The sequence below is a fragment of the Saprolegnia diclina genome (assembly GCF_000281045.1).
Source record: "Saprolegnia diclina VS20 unplaced genomic scaffold supercont1.35, whole genome shotgun sequence".
Classification (NCBI taxonomy): domain Eukaryota; phylum Oomycota; class Saprolegniomycetes; order Saprolegniales; family Saprolegniaceae; genus Saprolegnia; species Saprolegnia diclina.
Genome location: NW_008246102.1, coordinates 26,961 through 43,015, shown reverse-complemented (window position 1 = coordinate 43,015; position 16,055 = coordinate 26,961). Strand labels below are relative to the sequence as shown.

At 58.1% G+C, this 16,055-nt stretch overlaps 5 protein-coding genes across 5 annotated transcripts in view; 4 read left to right on the top strand and 1 right to left on the bottom strand.

Annotated features, from left to right (window-relative positions):
* On the top strand, positions 1 to 1,544 carry SDRG_10399 (hypothetical protein). Its single transcript, XM_008616387.1, has 8 exons — positions 1 to 169; positions 212 to 310; positions 357 to 687; positions 739 to 841; positions 884 to 974; positions 1,023 to 1,154; positions 1,203 to 1,299; positions 1,345 to 1,544. The coding sequence occupies exons 1-8, from the start codon at positions 43 to 45 to the stop codon at positions 1,421 to 1,423; spliced, it is 1,059 nt and encodes a 352-aa protein (XP_008614609.1). The 5' UTR covers positions 1 to 42; the 3' UTR covers positions 1,424 to 1,544.
* A 986-nt stretch (positions 1,545 to 2,530) lies between these two features.
* Positions 2,531 to 3,893, bottom strand: SDRG_10398 (hypothetical protein; the record flags this gene model as incomplete). Its single annotated transcript, XM_008616386.1, has 11 exons — positions 2,531 to 2,607; positions 2,653 to 2,700; positions 2,741 to 2,767; positions 2,815 to 2,868; positions 2,915 to 3,001; positions 3,046 to 3,135; positions 3,182 to 3,280; positions 3,331 to 3,429; positions 3,484 to 3,582; positions 3,629 to 3,727; positions 3,774 to 3,893. The coding sequence occupies 11 exons, from the start codon at positions 3,891 to 3,893 to the stop codon at positions 2,572 to 2,574; spliced, it is 858 nt and encodes a 285-aa protein (XP_008614608.1). The 3' UTR covers positions 2,531 to 2,571.
* A 1,108-nt stretch (positions 3,894 to 5,001) lies between these two features.
* SDRG_10397 (TKL protein kinase) lies at positions 5,002 to 9,613 on the top strand. The gene is made up of 23 exons (XM_008616385.1): positions 5,002 to 5,630; positions 5,676 to 5,768; positions 5,815 to 5,913; positions 5,956 to 6,054; positions 6,099 to 6,197; positions 6,242 to 6,340; positions 6,385 to 6,483; positions 6,531 to 6,629; positions 6,677 to 6,775; positions 6,823 to 6,921; positions 6,972 to 7,070; positions 7,119 to 7,202; positions 7,251 to 7,337; positions 7,388 to 7,486; positions 7,534 to 7,632; positions 7,679 to 7,777; positions 7,825 to 8,022; positions 8,064 to 8,162; positions 8,214 to 8,306; positions 8,356 to 8,519; positions 8,566 to 9,226; positions 9,280 to 9,448; positions 9,494 to 9,613. The coding sequence occupies exons 1-22, from the start codon at positions 5,526 to 5,528 to the stop codon at positions 9,334 to 9,336; spliced, it is 2,829 nt and encodes a 942-aa protein (XP_008614607.1). The 5' UTR covers positions 5,002 to 5,525; the 3' UTR covers positions 9,337 to 9,448; positions 9,494 to 9,613.
* A 1,233-nt stretch (positions 9,614 to 10,846) lies between these two features.
* On the top strand, positions 10,847 to 12,802 carry SDRG_10396 (hypothetical protein; the record flags this gene model as incomplete). The annotated part of the gene is made up of 2 exons (XM_008616384.1): positions 10,847 to 12,169; positions 12,578 to 12,802. Exons 1-2 carry the CDS (start codon positions 10,997 to 10,999, stop codon positions 12,800 to 12,802), a joined length of 1,398 nt encoding a protein of 465 aa, XP_008614606.1. The 5' UTR covers positions 10,847 to 10,996.
* Positions 12,803 to 14,606: 1,804 nt separating this feature from the next.
* The window catches only part of SDRG_10395 (hypothetical protein), a gene marked incomplete at both ends in the record, with an annotated part of 3,598 nt that continues 2,149 nt past the window's right edge, over positions 14,607 to 16,055 (top strand). The window contains one exon of the mRNA XM_008616383.1: positions 14,607 to 15,998. Coding sequence (XP_008614605.1) covers positions 14,607 to 15,998 — 1,392 coding nt within the window. The remainder of the gene's footprint in view (positions 15,999 to 16,055) is intronic.

Genomic DNA, 16,055 nt, shown 5'->3' with positions numbered 1-16,055 from the left:
GCGCTGACTAGCGGCAAGGACATCTTCGCCGTGCTCTCGGCCATGGACAACAGCGACGAGCCGTCCGATAGCAGCAACAAGGAAGGCGACGACTCGTACACGCTCGTCGTTGGGCCAAAGAACAGCGGCAAGTCGTCGCTCATCATGTACTTTCGCAACCCAACCAAAGGTACACCGTAACCTCTTGTGCCACGCTCAGCGCTTTGGCTAGTCGACGAGCCCAAGCCCACGGCCGCGCTCGACTACTACTATGCGAGGCGCGCTGCACCCGGCTCCAATCGCAAGACCGTCGCGCATTTCTGGGAGCTCGGTGCGTCCGCCTGTCTCTCTCGAGCACGCATTCACGCTGGATGTAGCGGCAACCAAGCGCGTCAAGGACCTACTGTGTGTGCCATTGTCACCAGACCGCGTCGCGAACGCCGTTCTCATGGTCGTCGTCGACCTCTCGACGCCGGGCGACGCAGTGCCCTGGCTCGTCAAGTGGCTCACGCTGCTCAAGTCGGTCACCACTGACGTGCTAGCCGCTGCATCCAAAGCGCCTGCGACTGCCACTGCCGTCGAGAAGCTCAAGGAGGACGCCGTCGCTCGGTACGGCCCGACCCACCCTGACAAGAAGGACGTGGCCCCGCTCGCGATCCCGACGCTCATTGTCTGCTCCAAGTTTGACGCGTTTCGCGACGAAGACGGGTACATGGTAGAAAAAGTACTCGGGTATTGAGATACATGATGCGAACATAGGGTCAAGCGCAAGGGCATCGTACAGGCGCTGCGGTACCTTGCCCATACCTTTGGTGCGACGCTGCAATTTACGAGTCTCAAGGACAAGGCCCTCGGCGCTCAGGTTCGTCCTTCCCTTTCTTTAGTAAATCAATGGTGCATCTAGTTTCGAACGTGTGTGAACGCCCACGTGTTCCACACCGAAGGCAAAACGACCAAGGAGATCGATCCGGCCAAAGCCGTCTTTGTCCCTGCTGGTGGGTACCTCACTTGAAGCAGCAGCACCGCCATGACACGCAACGTAGGCGCCGACTCGTTCGAAGACATTGGCTTGCCGAAAGGCAGTCGGCCGCAGGACTTTGACGATGGCAGTCTCGAGAAGCGACTCAAAATGTGGCTCAAACTCACGGCCGAGCTCTACCCGCCGACACCCAACCGTACTCTCAACAGTTGCCCTGGCAGCAGTAGACCTCTATGATGGCTAGTCCCGGATCTCAGCACGGACGTCGTCGAAGACGAGAAGGACGACGCAGAAGAGAAATTCCCGTCCCCCGCCATCGACGCCATGCGACGTCAGAAGCGGTGCTCCGACTTTGAAGGTGCGGCGGGGTTTCTGATGCCAAGTAGGGAGGAATTGCGGCGGTACCGGGAGAAGAAGACGCAGTCCGAGAAGAAAGCGGCTCCGAAAAAGGAAGCCAAAGACTAGGTCTTGTTGTCCAAGTTAGTACTGGGATGTATACGAGCTGAGCTTGTCGCTGAGCCAAACACGGTGCTGCCACAGACGGCAACGTGCGCCAGTTGGCAGCGTCTTCCAGTTGATATCGTCCATCGTCTTGTCGGCCTTGGTGACGCCACAAAGACGTCCACCGCCGACAGCCATCGTGCTGAGCGTCGGTGCGCCAGCCACCTTGGCCCACGACACAGTGCCTTGAGCGAGGCTGGTGAGCGAGCCCTTGGAGAGCGCACCGGATGGGCGGACGCCGTACAGCGCCTTGTCTCTCGCTGTGGCGTTAATCATATTGCCGTCGAGGCAGCGGGTGTCAACGTTGGTTTCAAAGCATGCGAGTTGCGTGGCTGCCTTGCAGCATCGAGTGGCTATGTCACCCCACACAGCGACCACGGCTTCGTCTGTGAAGATCTTGGGACGTGAACCAGCGGAGCGGCGTCGTGCCGATAAAGTGGCTAATTGGCTATCAGCGACTTTCGGCCCCAATACTCCGACGCCCATTTGATCGTATATTGGCCAGTAGGACAGCAGTGCACTAACACGATTCGTGAGTCGACTCACGATGGCTCTGCCGTTCCACTTGTTTTTTGTATGGAAATGCCGGTGCGGGCGCATCTCGCAGAGTATGTGCGAAGCTTCGACGGTAGTGAAGTCATTCCCATGTGAGCGTATATCGCTGGCGAGTTGATAGGACCGTAGAGAAGAAATGTCCAGGTTGGCCGTGTGGGATCCAGGTAGGACAGGCGTCGGGGCAGGTAACACCGGGTCCTTCACCACAGGTCTTGTCCAGCAGGTTGTACAACTCCCAAGTCGGAGAGACCGTCTCCACCGACCTTGGTCGTGCACCTGCTACCATCGCTGCACAACTTCACTAGTTGAGATTTCTGCGAAATAGCTCTTTCTCGCTTTGCTGTTTGCATTCTACTAAGTAAAAACACTAAACTGAAGGGCTATATGTACTCGGCTGCGAACCGACCGCCCGCTCTGGACGACTATGGTACGAATCTTCGTATGTGTACACTCGGAATACTTGGTCTCGCTTGCGTAGCCGTCGGTAGCGACCAGTCCCATCGCGAAAGAAGGCCGAGACCTGATCTCACAGAACTCGCTCCTTGGGCGGATGCGTCCTATGCACTAGGACGACGACGTGCCGCCACGACCTCCTACGTCATCACACAGTGTCCAAGCCGTCCGTGTCGCGTCAGTACCTTGGCCAGCGCACGCAGCATTTTGTCGCAGAGGTGGAGCGTAGGCGGCTACAGGCGCGCTTGTATTGCTCTTGTACACTGAGTGTACCATGGTCAACAGCGCATTTGCAAAGCTCTACGAGCCAGCGTCATCAGCACGAGTCGCTTCTCTCAACCTCGCACCGAGTCACTTTGAGTGCGCGTCACCAGAATCGCTTTAACCGCTTCCCAGTGCGTCTACGCTCTGGTCACATCCACGCAGCAGACAGCAACGTCGACGCACCGGGCGAACGGTCGCATGCAGGAGGCGCGTCACGAGCACAGGATCCGAATGATCTCGCAGCGCCAGCAGCGCAGCGTCACGCACATCCTAGCGGCTGGTTCAAATAAAGGGTTGCAGACTCGGAGATGTACTTCTCTGTCGAGCGGTCCATGCAGCAGCACATGCTCGACAACGTCCAACGCCTTGCCTTGGACGGCGACGAGGAGCGGGGACCGGCCCATCTACAGTCGAAGAGGTGTGTGCTGGATTCGCAGCTGCAGAAGGAACCGGCGTGCGCAAGGTCGCACTGGCGTTGGCGCTTAGCAAAAGGGCGGCAACGTCGGCATGACCCCGCGCGGCCGCCCAGTACAACGCTGTTTCGCCGTACTACGCCGTCGCCATGAGTGATATTGATCGACAACGTGTCCGTCGAGTACACAGTTGGTTGCGTCGACCTGTGCATGGCTGGACAGCAGCAGCGCGACGATCGCCACGTGTCCCTCTTGCGCTGCTGCCATGAGCGGCGTCTCGTCAAGCTACATGCAGGTGTCATCGCTCTCTAGAGCATTGTCCTGATGGTTCGATGGTACACTTGTGGGCTGGTCGACGTTGGCATTGGAATGGAGGAGGAGGCGTACCATAGCCTCGTCGCCACGGAACGCTGCGCGATAGAGAGGCGAATGCTGGCGCTACGCAGCGTCGTGACAAGCCACGGTATATGGCGAAGCGCTGTACCGTGTCGGGTCGATTGATGTCAGCGCCGGCCGCCAGCAGAAGCCGTGCGGCTGCGAGGTTGCCCGACGCGACGGCCACGTGCAGCACGGACGCACCGTCCTATCCCAGACGTGTCGTCATGGAGCGCAGAGCGGATGGGCTATACCACAAGGAGCGCCGCATCAGGCTCGACGCCTTCAGCGAGGATGGCCTCGAGAGAGCCCACGCTGCCTCGGCGGGCAGAAGCGCGTCGCTGCCACGGTCTTGCATCTTTATTGGTTGGCATGTCGCAGAAATGCAGCCTCCGGATTGGCTGAAATGCAGCAACCGAGCGCGATTGGGGCACGCTCATTCGCGGAAACAGAGTATTCAGTATCCGGATACCCGACGGGCCTCCGCCGTATCCGCCGAACTAGAAAGTTATCTCAATGGACCTAACTCTAGTACGACCACCAAGCGTGACGGTGACGCGCCTCATGCGACCAGAGATCTCTGGGGCCATGCATAGCAACCGACTCGAGGTGCTGAAAGAGGCAACGTGTACCTGCTCACGCCAGCAAATACCTCTGGTCGTCGTTCTCGCCCAAGTTATCCGGTGGTTCGAGTCCGCTGCTGGTCACGCTATGACCGTTTGCAGGGACCGAGCACTGGTGCAGCTCTGTGACATGAATATATATATATTCGTCGTCCATGCTTTTCTTTTAATTCGTTCTCTCGGGGATGTGCACCGAACGCTCGTTCGTACTTGACTTCGGCGTGCTTCGCCGTCCCTGCTTGCGAAGGCCATCGCCAGCTAAGTTATCCCATACCTCTGTCAACTAGCGCCGAGCTTGGACGTGGCATCTCGTGGCGCGTCGGCCGTGCCTCGCAGTGTTGCACCTGCTGTATCACAAGCTGGTCGCATTGTGCGGCTGCAAATGCTCTGTATCACGTGACGTCGTGCGCACGTGTAACCACCAGATTCGAGCGTTTCGCTTGGGTCTCTAGTCCATTTACTAAAGTGCACGCAAGCGGCACCGATGTTGTGTCGGTGCGTGGACACGTCGGTGCTAGTCAGCCTGTCCTCCAGCAAGTACCGTAAGGACCCGTCTTCACCAGGAAGCCAATACGACTCGGATCCTTTCAATGGACGGCGCAGCTCGCACACGCACTTGAAGGCAAGGCCCGTGACGCTAGCACGCAGTAATGACGCTGGCGCGGTGACGCCAAGCGAGCGTCTGTCGTCCGTCCCCGACCGCCCACATTCCATTTTATTTGCTCGCGCGTTGGGTGGAATGTATATGGACGCAAAAAAATACGACCGCCCCGCTTTAGTGACGTTCGCGAAAAGGTGATAGAAAGCGTCGCTGCCGCGTATCCCGCCCACAGACCAAGACGTGCTAGATCAACTGCTCCCTTGTCGGTTCTTGGACGGCGCTTCCAGTTTGAGATTCGTCGGCTGCAATTCGGCGCCAACGATTTCGTGTCGAATTTACAATGAATTTCCAGCGCGAGCCGGACCAAGCTACCACTGCATTCCGTGCGGCGACCGATTTCGCTGCTTCGGGCGTCGTGGCCTCGATCTTGCTCCTGTTTTTTGTACGACACGCTAAGTCCCGGTCGCGCGACCCACTATCGGCCATTCCGCCTTGAAGAGCCTGTGCAAGCGCGCTCACGCAGCTCATCGGAGACGACGTTCCTGCGTGTTTGCTTGCTGCCAATGGCTACTCGGGTGCGGACAGGCGCTGTCGTTTTTATACTGCAGGATAGCGTTGCAGTTCAAGTCGATTGGTCGACACCGTGGCCGCCGCCAAGTCTCCTCTCTGTCGCCCGCCAGTCGTCGTGCTCGCCGCTATGTGTGGCGCTTGCGCGCGCCATACCTTTTATATCACTTGCTGAATCGCCAAATGTCCTTAACGCTAGGTGATAGTTTCGCCACATGTCACTAAGTAGGGGAAGAGACACGCGGCGCGCGATTATCCGGATGACACGGCGTGCGCGCTCGACAGTCATTAGCACGATGTCATGGTTCTGGTCCCGGAAGGTATGACGAGGCAGTAGCGGCGTAGCTAACGCGCGTGTGACGCAGGATGTGCGCCTGGCGCAGGCCGCCAAGGACGGTAACCTCTATGACGTGACCAAGCTGCTCGACGCCGGCCTCGACCCCAACAGCTTTGACGAGGTACGACGCGCCCGACGACCGCACGATCGACGCGTGTGCGTCATAGGAAGGCCATGCGCCGCTGTACCTCGCGGCAGCCAAGGGCCACTACGCAGTCGCGTCCGTGCTTCTGCAGGCGCGCGCCGACATCAACCGCAGCGATCGCGTACGAACGTACAGCGATGCACGCGACTCATTGTTTGAGCAGGTGGGCCAGACGCCGCTCTTGATCGCAGCCTGGAATGGCCACGATAAGGTCGTTGCAATCTTATTGCAGGCCCGCGCCGACGTCAACAAGGGCCGACGGGTACGACATCCTACACTCGACTTGGCGTCACCGCGCCTACTTAGGACGGATGGACACCGCTGCACAGTGCGTCCTTCAACGGCCACGCCGCCGTCGTCGCGCTATTGCTCCAAGCCCGCGCCGACATCAACCGCATTAGCAAGGTACACGCGATCGTCCGCGATGCAAGCCGCCATTATGGCTGCAGGTGGATCGAACACCTTTGCATTTGGCGGCAGTCAAGGGCCATTTGCGCGTTGTCTCACTCCTCCTCGACGCCCACGCCGACGTCAACGAGATCGATACCGTACACCTCTCTAATTTCACTTTCAATTCTCACGCCACCGACAGGTGGGCCAGACGCCCCTGCACATTGCAGCGTGGAACGGCCACGACAGCGTCGTCCAGCTGCTCCTTCATGCGCGCGCCGACGTCAACAAGAACGACAAGGTGTGTAGTTTCCGATGATGGATAATATTGTCTTATGTGGAGTGCAGGCAGGATGGACGCCTTTGTACGTGGCTTCGGAGAAGGGCCACGTCGCCGTCGTCGCCTTGCTCATTGCAGCCCACGCCCGAGTCGACCAACGAAGGGGGGTACGTCCATATATATATTGCTATCGTGGGAGCTGAGCATCATACAGGATGCGTGGACACCGCTGCACGTCGCAGCCTGTAACGGGTATGCTGCGGTCGTGTCGCTCCTGCTGCAGGCCAACGCTGACGTCAACAGCACGAGCAAGGTAATCACTCACTCGTGCCATCGTATCGACTACGTTGGTGTCGGCAGGCGGGATGGACGCCTTTGCATTTGGCCGCGGTCAAGGGCCACGCTGCCGTGGTGTCGCTGCTGCTCGGCGCCAACGCCAACGTCGACCAAACCGACCATGTACGTTGCTCTCTCGCGACTTCTGTGTTCTTATATATCTCGTGGCGCAGGAAGGTCAGACACCACTGCACATCGCGGCCGAGAAGGGGCACGCGTCCTTGGTGACCCTCCTCCTCGAAGCCGACGCCGACATCAACATCAAGTCCAGGGTCCGCGCTGCTATGTGTGCGACGATGTATAATGAAACGTAATCTTAGGCCGGGAGGACTCCGCTGATGCTCGCCAAAGAGAAGAACCACGACAATGTGGGCGCGATCCTCGAAGACATCATGGCGTTCAAGGTAGATCTTATTCCCACTCGATACGAACTGATGGCCTATGACGCGTAGCTCGTCGACGCGGTCCGGCAAGGCGACCTCGACCAAGTCTTTCATACGATCGTCCACGAGCGCTTGAGCCCCAATACGATCAACACGGTACAGCGACGATGTAGAAGACAGATGTGGACAAAAATCGTCCATCTTAGAACGGCGAGAGCTTGCTGTTTACGGCGGTTCTGAGCCGGAACGCCAAGATGACGCGCACGCTGAGTGACGCGGGTGCCGACGTCAACAAGGGCGACGAGGTGCGACCCGCTTGAATAAGAACGCGCGAAATGAAGCTGCGCGGTAGAATGGCCGCAGTCCGCTCATCGCCGCCATCGAACTCGACCATTTCCCGACCATCATTACGCTGTTGCAGGCCAAGGCCGATGTCAACCAAGGCCCACCGGTATCGACTTCGATCCTCCTTGGCGTACTCATTTTTGCGTGTGTAGGGCGGTATGACGCCGCTCTGCATGGCCGCTTTCAACGGCCAAGAAGCCATTACGAGCATGCTGCTATCGTGCAACGCAGACGTCAACCTCCCGGGCACCGTACGTGTGCCTCCTACTCTATCGATGGGATATTCATGCTGGCGTAGGACGGACAGAGTCCGCTACTATTAGCAGTCACCGCCGGGCACAAGGGCGTCGTGGGCATGCTCCTCGTGGCGGGCGCCGATGTCAACGGCGCCAATGCGCACGGCTACACGCCGCTCGCGCGCGCAACGATGAACGGCGACAGCGTGCTCGTCGAGATGCTCTTGGCAGGCGGGGCCAACGTCAACCAAACCGACAAGGTATTTTTTCTACTTTTACTCGGCACTCAACTTTGGACTAGGAAGGACGGACCGCGATCTTTGTCGCAGCCTCCAAGGGCGACGACCCGATGGTCGACCTCCTCCTCGAAGCACACGCCGACGTGACAATCGAGAACAAGGTACGCAAAAGTCCGTAAAACGGCGCAAACATCGGAAACTTGCGATGTTAGGCGTGCGAGTCGCCCTTGCAAGTCGCCATCAAGCACGGCTACCGTAAAATTGCCCAGAAACTCCACAGTATTCTCGTTCTCGAGGCGCCCAAGGTTCGCTCTACGAGCTACGGGTGAAGACGCTCATGGGGCATGGGGTTAGATTGAACTGGACGAGATCGAACTCTTGTCCGAGCAGCCGATTGGTCGCGGCGGCCAAGGAATCGTGTACAAGGGTCGCTACAAAACGACCGAAGTTGCCATCAAGACCGTCTTTGACAAGGAAGGCATTGCGGCACTGGAGATTGAGATTGAAAACATCATTCGGTTCGCCATCTCAAAATGGAATTACCCTAACCTCCCCGAACCCTAGGTGCAACTCGCCGTACATCATCAAGCTCCTCGCGGCCTACGGCCTCCACACGAACGAGCCCAAGATGGTGCTCGAGTACATGAACAGCGGCAACCTTCGACACTACCTCAACCGCAAGCGCGACGGTCTCCCAGTCGCGCTCGAGTTTTCGACGCTGCAGATTGCATGGGTCATTGCAAATGCGATCTGCGATCTCCACGAAAAGAACTTGCTGCACCGGGATTTGAAGTCGGACAACGTACTTCTCTGCTCGACAAACTACATCAAGCTCGCCGACCTCGGCATCTCGCGGCAGTATGATATTCACACAATGACATCGGCAGTCGGCACGTGGCACTGGATCGCGCCCGAGGTGTTTGATGGCGGTCACTATGACTTCTCGGCCGACGTCTACTCGTTCGGCGTCATTCTCACGGAGCTTGAGACGTACCAGCGGCCGTACTGGAACGTCCATCTCGGGCAGATGACGCTCATCGATCAAGTGCGCAACGGCGTGCTCCGGCCAACGCTCTCGGCCAAGTGCGACGAGTGGTACCGCCAGCTCACGGAAGCGTGCTTACGCCACGACCCGGCGTCGCGCCCGAAAGCCAAGGAGATCGTCAAGTGTCTCGAAGGGCAGATTGCGCAATCGCGGAAATTTATAGACAGAAGTTGGGAGACCGTAGGCTTTTTTATCTAGTATCATTGTGTGATGTGATTCTTCTATCATCTTAGGCGTCGTTTGCGGCCATGACCATGGTGCCGCTCGCCAACCTCGCGCGCGCCGCCTAATCCTAATCGTTAATGCTAGCACCCATCGTATGATCATCTGTATGTGTGGTGACGCCCGCGGTAAACTCAAGCACGATGTGAGGGGAGAGTCGTCTCCTGGAAAGCAGACATTGTATTGAGTTACTCCGCAAAGCAAAAGTTGACGTGAGCTGAGTAGGCGAGAAGAGGCGCCTGGTCTGAAGCGTCGCTCCCAGCCGAAGTATGTGATATCTAGCTGGAGATAAGCTAGTTGCCCTTCCCCTAATGGAAAAAACCACATAAGAGCATCTCCATCCGACGTCCAATTTCCTAATTTTTCAGAGGGCTATGATTGGTGAATCTTTTCGTGAAAATGGAATAAGTTTGCCATCTCCACCTGTCCATCGCTCTCTTGCGCGCACACCTCATTTCGGTTTTAGCGCGCATGCACCGTCACAGGCTCGAGTTCTTGCTCGATGACGACGACGATGACGAGCTCGTGCACGAGGTGTTTTCCCGGACCAACAAGCGACGCCATGCGGCGGTGTCGTCGGTCATTGGCGCGGTTGTCGCAGGCGTGCAGTCCACACCACGCACAAGTTGAAATTTCCCCAACCATTATTTGCTCGCGCCACTGGCTGTTCTCGAATCGCAACCACCCCGTGCGTGAAAGGGAGCTATGACTTCGTTTCATAACTGAACCGCCCTCTTGCCAGCGCCTTCAACGGAGCTGGTGCTCACCGACACCCAAGCTCGCGCAAGCATGGCGACTTCCTCCGATATCCATATCTTGTCGACCCATTGCTATAGTAGGTCCAGGGAGCCCAAGCCAAGCAACGCGCAGTTCCTTTATTATAGACGACGTCCTCAACACTCATAGATGGTTCTCATTCGATGCTTCAATCAGATCTGCTTCTATCAGATCTGCGGGACAAATGGTGGGTGGAGTTGTTTTTCGTATTTTATCCGGATGCCATTTCACCAGCACCTTGGAATAGGGAATTGGATTGCCTACGTGTAAAATGCGTTTATCACGGGTTGGCGATGCCAGTAGTGGAGTTGCAAGGACTGTCGGCCCAGTAGCCAACTCGACAATAGGCAACACGAAATGCAATCTCAACGTCGTTGCAGCACCGGGCCGGCCAATATATGGCGCTCCCAACTGCATCGATTTCCTACGTGTAAAATGCGTGGATTGACGTCGGGTGGCGATGCTCCAAGCGCAAAAGCCACGAAGGTGTCATCTGCGAGTCGGCTGATCACCTCTGGAAGTGCATTTAGTTAGTGATTTGAGGTGGCTAGTCGCGTCGTGCGTGAGTGATGGTTCATTGTGGAAGCCCATCAACGGCAGCTGCGATCCCAGTCAACGGCAGCTGCGGCGAGTGATGGTACCAAATTGCGACAGAACACACACGCATCCGGCTGCCACCAACGACGAAATTGCCGGAAGAAGACATTTTCCAGAGGTGCGCCTCGAGCTGTACCAAATCTGAGCAAAAATTTCATTCAGATTCAGACGCGCAGACGTTGAAGCTCGTCTCAATGTGTGGTTTCGAGACCCTTCGAAAATGGTCGTCGGGACGGCATTTCACAACGTGCACGCAAATTCACAGTAATATGCCCTCGTCACCGCTCGCGATCGAGAGCATTGAGATCATCGCGGCGTTTCTCCCATGGACCGACGACCTCTGGACGCTCCTGGATGTGCTTCCAGCGTACACGCCGGCCATGCGAAGAATGGCGTGTGCACACATCACTGGACGACGGCATTGATGCCTGCTGGCCGTTCCTACGGGTGCGAGCGCGCGAGATGAAAGATGGCGCGACGCCCATCACGACGCACGCCGCCGCCGTCGCGCCGTTCGTGCCAAAGGTCACTGCCACGGTCCATAACCTCCACGAGTGCCTTTGGCGCGTGCTACGGTTTTCCCACCTTGTGACGCACACAACCGTGTTGCATTCGGAACGCGCCGGCAACATGGCAACGGTGCTCGCAGACGACGGGACGGCGCTTTGCGATGCCTTGGCCGGGTGCCCCCGACTCGAGACCTTCTCGATCCAATACGACTACGAAGACTACACGGGCAGCATGGCGTACGTCAACAACATCCTCGCAATCATCGATCAACACCCGCGCATTCTGCGTCTGGATATTGCTGGTAGCGGCAGTACCACGACGAAGCTCACGCCTCGGACGACCGAGCGTATCATCCAGTGGCTGCGCTCACGCCCGGCGGTCTCGCTGTGCCTGTTCAAGACTGACCTCACCATGTGCTATGTGGGCAAGAACACGCTCGGCGAGGCGCTGGCGCAGGCGGTGGCGGCGTCGACCACGCTCGAATACATCGAGCTCGACAGCTTGCGCTACTTTGACGTGCATGGGCTCCATGGATTGCCATTGCCGGTGACCACGCGGGTCTTTCGCTGGTCCAACGTCGGGCTCACGGACACAGTTTCATTCGGGGACGTCGTCGCCAACAACTTGGGGCAGTCGCTTGCACCGGCGTCTCGTTTGGAGGAGCTCCATGTGACATATACACGCGCCTTGCGTCCAGCATTTCTCAATCGAGTGTTGAGTCACACGCTGCCTTCCATGCCGCAACTCCATACACTGAGCCTCGACGGCATCGTCTTTCAGAACGCATGCATGCCGCAACTCTTTGACGTGCGTCCGATGATGCCAGCGCTGGCGTCACTGCACCTTGACAACACTCGACTGAGCAACTTGAGTGTCGCGGCCCTCGCTGCCGTGCTGCCACACTGCGCCGCGCTGCGCCGGGTGCTCGTGGGCGGAGGAACGTACACCGAGGCGTCTACTGCGGCACTGCTGTCGACGGCGGCCGCGATGCCGCGCCTCGAGCACCTCGCCGTCGACGTTGCTGGCGACTGCACCGCCGGGCGACTCGAACGCCTGAGCCCGCTGCTTGCAAAATGCGCCAGGACGATGCAACAAGTGGCTCTCTACGGTCGATTTGCTATGAAAGAAGAGTGTTCCGCGTTGGCGGTCGCGCTCAACACTTGTGGCCTGCAACGGCGGTGAAATGAAGACACTGCGTGGGTACCTTCGGATCGCACGTCGGAGGCGTCGCCCCATGGTTGCTATATTGAGCTGTCCAGTCGAGTGCTCTTTCCTCAATAACGTTAACGATATTGTCTTGTCGTGACGGTGAGTTGGACGATGCAGCCGGCGAGCGTCACGCGACAGCATTGGAATGTGCCGAGGAGATCAAATCCTTGTCCAAGCGACGCATCCGGTGCGCTCTTGAAATGCTCGCTTGACAAGACTGGCGAAACGCTCAGCGAAGACGCGGTCGGCGACGGCCGCGTCTGCGGTGTCACCAACGCCGACAAGACGATAGTCTGCACCTTCAACGACGTCAACTGGAAGACGCTCACGGACGCCAACTGGGCGCACGGTTTCGTCTTTGACATCACAGTTTTGCCTCCGACAGCAGCAACAAGCTCAGCTCGCACCACGTTTCAGTACGTGTTTACACAAACTCAGTGAACCGAACTAGTCTTTCGTGTCCTTTCGTGTTCTTAGAACTCTCTACCGACAAAGTGGTGCCAAGCGTGTGTGCTACGAGCCGCCTTGCAGTCTAGACAGCGCTGACGTCCATGTACCCATTGTTGAGGCCTGCTTCGTCTGCGCACCGAGGGTGGTGGAAGACAAGTGCTCAAAAGGAGTCGAAATGAAGTGTGAGTGAATTAACCTACAAGAAGCTAAACCTATTTCTAGCCGGGGCGACTACGTTGTCGAGCTTCACCTTGTTCTGCAGGCAGAACTGCAAGCACGTGCTTTCTCGGATCACGGGCAAAATGTGCTTTCTCGGATCACGGGCAAAATGTGCAACACCCATGCCGGCAACCGTTCTCAACGCTATGGCTGCACCTGAACAGCACAACCATCGGGCCACTGGCACACTCTACCGTGGGACGGTGCGCGGTCTGGGGCGACTATGTGTCGACAGCGTCTTCAGCGCTGCGCCCCACCTTCCACACCTTTGCCATGTCGATACTGAGAGCTCGGACACCGGGGGCAGTCTCGCCGTATCAAGCGTCAACAGCCTTGCTCAGTGGATCGAGACGGGGCCGGCGACTACCTCCGGCCATTGGCCTCCGGCTACACAATGTGACCGTCATGCGGTGGCAGCAGCGATTTCGGGCTCAACGACGCAAACGGTCGACTTGAACAACGTGACGTTCTTCAACAGGCATGGCCTTTTCGGGCAGCCGCCGACGACACGTGTGTTCTTTTGGGCCTGCGACGAACACGCACCACGCCTCCTGACAGCAGCGACACTCACCCGCCACCTCGGGGCTTCGCTCGCGTCAGCCACGCAACTGGAGTCGCTCCAGCTTGCTGGCAGCAGCACATTGTGCCCAAGGACTCTGGTGGATGCTTCCGCGTTTCACCTCACTGTGCCAGTTGATGGTGCAAGGCGGCGAGTACAAAGAAGCGTCGTCTGAAGCGCTATTGATCCGCCATCGCATAAGTTGGAACGACGGCTGGATGCAGCGACTGAGTCAGCTGCTTGCAACGTGCGTCATTACGACCGAGGGCGTTTGGCTTTACAGTCCCAGTGTCTCGACACCCGCGCTTGCGGCGCTAGCAAGCGTCTTGTTCGACGCGGGTTTGTGCGAGGTCTTTTCGGAAGCCCCATCCTACTGGGTGGCGGCTCCGAGTGGCAGCGATGACGCGACGCAGGAGCGATTCAGTTCCATCTCGTTGGAAGACCGTAGCTTGTTGTTCAACTAACACCGACCGATATTGCTGGTAATGTGTCTCGCTTTGAGCGCTGGCCACAATAGCATACTACACCAGCAATACCGGTACGGGACTTTACAATGTGTCGACTACAGTAGTACTAATACTTGAGTCGCAACGTGGCCCTCCGGTGCATCGATTGGTCTCCCCAGCTCGTGCTCCGCCGAGGCCTGACCGCGCGGGAGTACCGGTTGTGGGAAGAAACCAAGGATCGTCGGTCGATCAAGCAGCCTGTCGATGGACCACGTCGAAACCGAACCCATGGGGTGCTAGTAATCCCGGTAACGTACCACCTGACAACTATTATAATACTCAAGTCGTTTCCGTCGTGCAAGCTCACAGCTTGTTTTGTCCGATATCAAATCGAGATGTTGATGCAACCCGGTTCCTGGCTTCTGATTGGCTGTACCCGTCACGCGTTGTGCACTCGAACATGCGTGCCGTCCAATGAGTGATGGTTTTGACAGGCGACCTACATTCCCAAATAGGCAATCTAGCATCTCCGAACCCTCATTACTCCATTCATCGCCGGCCACGTCTTTCGATGCGCCTACCACTCGAAACGATCGAGCACATTGCAGCGTACATCCCGTCGCGACCGGCGCTCGTCGCATTTTTGGATGTTCTGCCCGAGCATACGCCAGCGATGGACGTCGTCCGGATTTGGGGCAAGACGGACGGCACGCGCCATTGTGGTTTTGTGAGTTTTTGCAGACTGAGCATGTCGTTCGATACGCGCTTATTCGATCACTACGAGGTCGATCCGGCGTCAATTGCTGCGTACGCTGCCGCGACGCCGTTCGCACCGCAAGTGTCGGTCACCGTCGGCAACATGGCGCAGTGGGACCGGTACGTCGACGCCATCGCCCACCTCGTCACGTCGGTCACGTTCGAGCCTGACGCTGCCTTTGATCTTCCCAACCAATCGAATGCGCTCCGTGACGCGCTCGTCGCGTGCCCCCGCGTGCGCATGCTGTACATCCGATACAAAACCTCGAGCGACAGCATCGGAGCTCTCGCCAGTATTGACGACGTTATCAGCGCTGCACCCCGCATGCCGCAGCTCACGTTTGTCGACATCAATGGCTCGGAGACCGTGCACCGTCTCGCCGCATCGAGCGTGAAGAGCCTCGTCCAGTGGGTTGAGACGGGGCCAGCCACGTACCTCCGACTACACCATTTGAGCGTGGCGATCGATGAAAACGGTCGTGACGGCGTCGGTGCGGCGCTGGCGTCGGCGATCTCGCGCTCGACGACACTGGAAACGGTCGACCTGAAGAACGTGACGTTCTTCAACACGCACGGCCTTTTCGGGCAGCCACTGCCGCCGACGCTGCGCACGTTCCGCTGGACCAGCGACGAAGGCGCGCGACGCCGCTCGAATACAGCAACACTCGCCCGCTACCTCGTGGCCTCCCTCGCTTCGGCCACCCATCTGGAGACGCTCCATCTCGCAGGCAAGAAAACGCTGTGCTCGACGACGCTGGTGGCCGAGCTCGCAGCGGCCTTGCCAACGATGCAGCACCTCAAGCTGTTGTACCTCAAGGACAACTCATTGCGAGGCGTCGACATCGCGCCTCTCACGGCAGTTCTTCCGCTGCTGCCCGCTTTGGAGACGCTGCGAATCAAAACAACGCGCCTCGACGACGCCGGTGCACTGGCGCTCGCGTCGATGCTTCCGCGCTGCACCTCGCTGCGCGAACTGATGCTTCAACGCGGTGCGTACAACGAAGCGTCGTCCGAAGCGCTATTGGCAGTCATCGCCCGAATGCCCGTTCTCGATTACGTGGCAATCGACGTTGCAACCCGTTGTCGCGACGGCTGGATACAGCGACTGAGTCCGCTGCTGGCAACGTGCGCCATTACGACTGGCCAACTCACGCTCTACAGTTTCAACGTCTCGACGGCGGCGCGCGCGGCGCTAGCCAGCGCCTTGGTCGACGCGGGCTTGCGCAAGGACCCGATGGGAGACCAATTTTACCTTGCGGCAGCT

What these genes read in the sequence shown, in the direction of transcription:
- SDRG_10399 (XM_008616387.1), top strand. Translation starts at nt 43, where the DNA reads ATGGACAACAGCGACGAGCCGTCCGATAGCAGCAACAAGGAAGGCGAC. An exon ending in AGCCGTCTTTGTCCCTGCTG is followed by an intron (nt 975 to 1,022) that starts GTGGGTACCTCA and finishes CACGCAACGTAG; the next exon opens with GCGCCGACTCGTTCGAAGAC. An exon ending in CTACCCGCCGACACCCAACC is followed by an intron (nt 1,155 to 1,202) that starts GTACTCTCAACA and finishes TATGATGGCTAG; the next exon opens with TCCCGGATCTCAGCACGGAC.
- SDRG_10397 (XM_008616385.1), top strand. Translation starts at nt 5,526, where the DNA reads ATGTCACTAAGTAGGGGAAGAGACACGCGGCGCGCGATTATCCGGATG. An exon ending in ACGTCGACCAAACCGACCAT is followed by an intron (nt 6,922 to 6,971) that starts GTACGTTGCTCT and finishes CTCGTGGCGCAG; the next exon opens with GAAGGTCAGACACCACTGCA. An exon ending in ACGTGACAATCGAGAACAAG is followed by an intron (nt 8,163 to 8,213) that starts GTACGCAAAAGT and finishes TTGCGATGTTAG; the next exon opens with GCGTGCGAGTCGCCCTTGCA.